Here is a 6000-nt window from a genome sequence, read left to right as displayed (position 1 = left end):
GGTCCTCAGGAACATTCCCTCTCTTTTCCAAACTCTTCAGTGACTCTGCACATTGAGGGGTCTTCAGGGGGAAGAAAGATCTATGGCTGCATCAAAACTGGTGCTGGAGCAGTACATTTATAGCAGAAAGGCAGCAGAAACCTCCACCTTTCCCAGCTAATGGGTGAAGTAGGGAGCTCCTTGAGGTGTGGGGGAGCTCAGAGGTGATTGATTCATTCTGTGAGCTCCTGGATCCCAGCCCTGCCTGCCATCCCTCCTCTGGGAGCTGCTCTGGGGACACTTCAGAGCACTTGTCCTCACCTGGTGAATTTTCCACTCCTCACTTGCTTGAAGACTTTGCAGTGGAGCCCCTGTGCTCTGTCAAACTTTTTTTTTATTATTTTTTTTTTTCCCCCTAGAGTTTTTTCCTGCTGCTCCATAACTAAGGTCACACTAGGGAGGCTGTCATTTCTCATTACAAATAATTTACCAGTGCTATAACATCCATGTCACTGAGAAATTAAGCCTGGTTCTAGTTAAAGAAAAGCTTAGCCAAGGGATGCACCAGTGTTATGCTGTGGGTATCCATTACTTTCCTCAAGATTTGTGCTGTACAGGACTTAAACAAGGAATATTTGAAGAGGGAACCAGAGAACTGAGGTTGATGCCATATTTAGTAGTGCATTATAATTTCTCTTGGAAGTGGTAAACCAGTAATCTGGGAATTTTGGCTGTCATCCTGCTACTATTTGTGAGTAATTTTAATGCAGTAATTACATGTGGGGAAAATTGTTCTCTAGGTTGATGAGATAAATGGAAATTTTTTTTTTTTCTTGTTTGGTTGTCCAATATTTTTACGACATCATTCTGGAAGCAAGGGGATGTAATAAAAGAATCTGGAACTGCATTGCTCCTTGGAAATACTGATAGTTTGAAAGATTTGCTCAGTGTAAGTTAAAGGCAGCTCATTAAACAAACAAATGAGCTGTCCTTAGAGCAATCAGTATTTACTATTAACTGAACAGCACAGTAAATAATGAATTGCAGGTAAGGAACTACAGATAAGTATTTGCAGTGAATTCAAATTACTTGACTTAAGCCTGAGGCTGAAAAAAGCAAATAGAAAGAGAGAAAGAGAAGGAGGAGGGGGAAAGAGGGAGGGAGAGGAGGGGTTGCAAATGTAACATTTGTTGTAGCAATCGGTGTTCATTTGCTGTGCAGAAGAAAGGTTTTCTTGGGCAATGTGGTGTCCCCATCCCTGGTGCAAGGGCTGCTGCAGGGAGTCCAGGTGAGAACAAAGGAGGATGTGGAATTCCTGGGAAAAAGGAGAAGACCTGGGGGAGACCTTATAAATTCTTTCCAGTACCTGAAGGGGGGTTGCAAGAAAGCTGGAGAGGGATTTTGGACAAGAGATTGAGAGACAGGACACAGGGAATGGCTTCCCACTGCCAGAGGGCAGAGATGGATGGGATATTGGGAAGGAATTCCTCCCTGGCAGGGTGGGCAGGGCTAGCACAGGGTGGAATTCCCAGAGCAGCTGTGGCTGCCCCTGGATCCCTGGCAGTGCCCAAGGCCAGGTTGGACACTGGGGCTGGAGCACCTGGGACAGGGGAAGGTGTCCCTGACATGGATGGGATGGGATGGGATGATTTTTAAGGCCTCTCCCAACCGAAACCATCCTGTAATTCTGTGGAAAGCAGGACTCTGGGCCTGACCCAGCTCAGAGAGCAGGGCTGCTGTTTTTCCCAAGGTCAAAATTTTGAGAGTAGGTCCCTGGCACTCTCCTACCCCAAGGACAGAGCTGTGCTTTGGCACCAGTGAGACCCAAACCTGCCCAGGGCTGCCAAGTGCCTGCACAGCTCCCTCAGTCATTTCTCCAAATTAGTTAGGCAGAGAAATTGTTCATTTGCTAGGAGCTGGCACATGTTGAGAAGTTTGGGTTTGGAGCTCAATCATCATTGGAGTGAGAGATTGTGCTGCCTGAAGTTTGGGTGCGTGGCTGTGTCTGAAGCCAGGATGGATGGGCTGGCTGGGGAATATTGCTCATTAAGGAAGGGGCTCGGGGTTTTTTGGGTGCTGGAGGTGAGAGGGGATTTAATCAGGATCTCTGCAGTTTCACCTGAGGCCTTGTGGGACAGCTAAAGGCGTGACAGGCATCCTAAACACCTAAAGCTTGGCTAAACCCTGCCTAAAAGTCACCTTAAAAAAGGTGAAGAGCTTGGCCCAGGTCTCTGCAGGGAAGATGTGCCTCAGCTGGCTGCCTGCTGAGCACCAGCACTGCCCAGAACAGGGCACAGGAGGGACCGGTGAGTGGGGCACATCAGGGGATGTGTGTGAAGTGTTGGCATTCCCTAACCTCTGTCACAGCCAGGAAATTGTCTCTGCTACTCCACCAGGGACAACAGGCAGAGGAGCAGGAGGCTTCTCTTGCTGGGAGGTTGTCACAAGGTAAATATCTCTGCAAAGAGCCTCTGGCTTGGTTCACATCACCCCGGGACTGCACCTCGTGGAAATCCCTCAGAACAAACCAGCCGAGGTCCGAGGCAGCTGCAGGGAGGTGTCCAGGTGGAATTATCTGCTGGATGTGCACAAGTCCATCACTGCTGGTCCCCCTGTGCTGGCTGCTTCCAAATGCTGGTGCTGTCAGCCCCCAGCATTAGTATTCGAGCCAGGGAACAGGAGTGAGGTGCTAGACAGGCCAGCTAATTACAGCAGCCTGCAGAGGCAAGTTGGGCTGTAGCACACGATGAAGGATGTCCTGCTTACTTGGAGTGTTCCTGCTTTGCTCTGGCACTTCATTAAAAAAGAAAAAAATAAGAAAAAGAAATTAAGGTGTGAGCTAATTGGTTCGGTTAAGGAATTGTGCTCTTGTTTTCTTGGATTTAGTCTGAATTTATACAGTGCTTTGTGACACTCATCTAAAACAAAACTTGCCGTGACCTTAGCAAGCTGCAGAGCTGCTGTAATCCCAGCTCCCCTGCCTCTGGCTGCCATCCTGACCTGCCTGCTCCTGTCCCCAGAGCTGTCAGCAGCAGATGGGGGAGAGGAGGCTCTCGCTGCCACCAGCACACCATCTGCAGGCAGCTAGGCTGCTCGGGTTTTTATGAGCCTAAATTGCAACTCTGCATCCATGGGGTTTTCTATCAGAGCATCTGTTTTACTGCAGATGACACAGATCTGGGGCTGAGCATGTGCCAGGAGCAGGTGAGCAGGGGGACAGCCCCATCCTGCAGTGACAGCAGCCATCAGGTGGCTGCTGGCTGGGGCTGCTGCGTGTCCTGCGTGTCCCCTGTGCTGTCACACAGCCCAGGTTTGGGCAGGCTGAGCTTTGGAAAGCTCCACTGCTCACAAGTCAGAGCCAGGAGAACTCAAACCGAGGGAATGTCGGCTGCCACAATCAGAACTACTGGTGTTGCCTTATTCTGGCTGATTTACACCAGGCTAGCTGAGCCTGTTCCCTGTCCCCTGTCCCTGTCCCCTCCAGTGCCCTTCTGCAGAGCGGGGCACTAAGCAGATTAGTCACCTTCTTCCATCAGCAAATACTCCAGGCCTAAGATACTTAAAAGACATCTGGTTTTTAGCCTCATTTCTAAACAAATGAGGCTTATGTGCTTATAGTGTCTGTCGCTTGCCCCTCGTTGGCCAATTTCAATCCTCAGCCGGGGATTTCGGTCTCCCAGATGTGAACCTCCAGGAAGTTTCCGTGGGCTGGTGTCCGTGTGAACAGGAATCCTGGAGGGAGGGCGAGCAGCACAGGCTGTGCTCATCTTGGAGGTGAGAGGAGAGATGTGCTGGGGGAAAGGGAAATCTCTGTTTGTAGGGAAAAGCAGCCATGAGGAGAAAACCCCCATGTTCTGGAGGGTGTAGCTGAGCCCTGCCTCTGCTCCAGATGTGCTGGGCAAGCACAACCATCCACAGTGCCACCTCCTGCTGGCCCCACATGCCAACTGCTCCTGTGATCCCGGATTGCTTTTCTGATCCCTGGATTAACAGGGTGGGACGTGCGAAGATACAGGAGCCGTGTGTGAGGCAGGCTCAGCCTGGCAGGGGATTGCCCTGGTGCAGCTCTGCCCTTGGGCTCGCTGCCGTGGAGCAGAACTGGCCAGGCCATGCCAGGCTGGGCTACCTGCTCAGTCTGTGGCTGCTGCACAGTGGCCTTGTAGTCAAAAGTGTTCTTTCAAAGTTATCCTGACAGCTGAGGTGTGAATTGTCCTGAGACTGATGTCCCTGAGCACTGCTAGAGGGTGCCACAGCTTGTGCTGGTTGATAATTCACTCAGGTACCGTGGATGAAGTTGGCAACTGGAATCCTCCGTGCACCCACTTCTGCAGAATCACAGAATCCAGAGTGCTTTGGGTTGGAAAGGGCCTTGAAAATCATCTTCTCTCACCCCATCCACGGCAGGGACACCTCCCACTGTCCCAGGTGCTCCAGCCCCAGTGTCCAACCTGGCCTTGGGCACTGCCAGGGATCCAGGGGCAGCCACAGCTGCTCTGGGAATTCCACCCTGTGCCAGGGCTGCCCACCCTCACAGGGAGGAATTTCTTCTTGATTTTTGATCTAAATCAGAATTCTCTCCTTTATTTCTCTGCAGATTTCACTTAAATGCTCATTAGAACTGTATCTGTCTCCTTTCTGCAGCTGCACGACTTTGTTGCCTTGTAATTTAGATCCTAAGGATGTCTAATGGAATGTGTAAAACCCACGTAGAGTAGTTCTGGGACTGTTGGGGAAAAGCAAAGTTTTCATGTTCTGGTTTCTAATAATGAGCTAAATGAGATTGTGTCCTTTTTTGAGCATAAATGAAAGATAAAAGACAGATGAGATTTATGAACAAGGTCATTAGTATACCAAATTTCTCTCATTAGATCTGTTACATTACTTTCCAACTTACACAAGTCTCATTACAAAAATTTATGAACTGGAATGATTACAAACATGCCATATCCTAAACCATCCCTACTTTTAATTGCCCAACAGCAAAAAAATAATTATAGTTCTGTGCTACAAGAGAGCTGTACTTCCGTGCATGTGGGGGTTTTTTTGTGTTTTTTTTTTGTTGTTTGTTTGTTTGGGTTTTTTTTTGTTTTTTATTTTTGTTAGCATTTAAATAGAGGTTATTCTTGAAGCCAGGGGATGGGGCAAGAGGAAAATGGACCATTTAGTACAATTCAGCAGCAAACCTGAAATATTGCTTTAATTTTATAAACTTGTCAGACCCAGGTTGATATTGCAGGCTAATATTGCTGTTTGTTCTCCTCACCAGACTCCCACTTTCACATCCCTGTGCCTGATTTGAAGTGACAGTGAGCAGAAGCATAAGGTATCTCTCATTCTGTTTGGACTCCTTGTTTACAGAAGAGTGATGGAGATGCTATTAAGCACAAAAGGCATCACCATATGCCTGTTTTTCTTTGTATTGAGTTTGGCAGCAGCTATTGAAATACCATTATCAGGTGAGTTGTAGCTATTTGCTGTGCACTTTGCTGTTTTGTTTGGTATTCCTTTGCAGCTACCCCGAAGGAAAAATATTAAATCCTCCTTTCCAGTTATATTCCATTTGGAGTTTAATCTCATCACAATGTGGCCTTTGGGAAATTCAGGTCTGATCAAAAACTAAGCTGTCCTGCTTGGGCCTGCTGAAATGGAGCAGTAAAGTTGTCTAACAACATCTCTCGGGTGTTTGCCATCCAGCACAAGGCTTAGCTCCAAGGGTTTGGGTTTGTCCTTCACTTCAATTCCTCATTTTGGCTCTGAATCCCCCTAAAGCTTGTTTGATGTGCACATATCCCTCATTAACTGTGGTGCAAGATGCCATTCCAGCCAGGGAAAGGAGCAGGTGGATGTCTGGATGTCTCAGGGCAAATGTTGGTCCCCAGAGAAGGATTTCACACTCCGTGTCCTGCCCTGGGGAGCAGCTCCTGCATCCCTCACCAGCTGGGATGAATTCAAACTGCTTGTTTTACATGGATCATGAGCTTCCAGGACATGTGTAAAATACAGGATGAGGCTCACAGGGAG

At 48.3% G+C, this 6000-nt stretch overlaps 1 protein-coding gene across 3 annotated transcripts in view; it reads left to right on the top strand.

The window, feature by feature from the left end:
- The first annotated feature begins 5011 nt into the window (after positions 1–5011).
- Positions 5012–6000, top strand: part of CHL1 (cell adhesion molecule L1 like) — a 51448-nt gene continuing 50459 nt past the window's right edge. For all 3 annotated transcript variants that reach the window (XM_062500932.1, XM_062500933.1, XM_062500931.1), the window contains exon 1: positions 5012–5435. In XM_062500932.1, coding sequence (XP_062356916.1) covers positions 5345–5435 — 91 coding nt within the window. In that variant the 5' untranslated portion in view covers positions 5012–5344. The remainder of the gene's footprint in view (positions 5436–6000) is intronic.

The sequence above is a fragment of the Cinclus cinclus genome, chromosome 12, assembly GCF_963662255.1.
Source record: "Cinclus cinclus chromosome 12, bCinCin1.1, whole genome shotgun sequence".
Lineage (NCBI taxonomy): Eukaryota > Metazoa > Chordata > Aves > Passeriformes > Cinclidae > Cinclus > Cinclus cinclus.
This window is presented reverse-complemented; position numbering and strand designations above follow the sequence as displayed.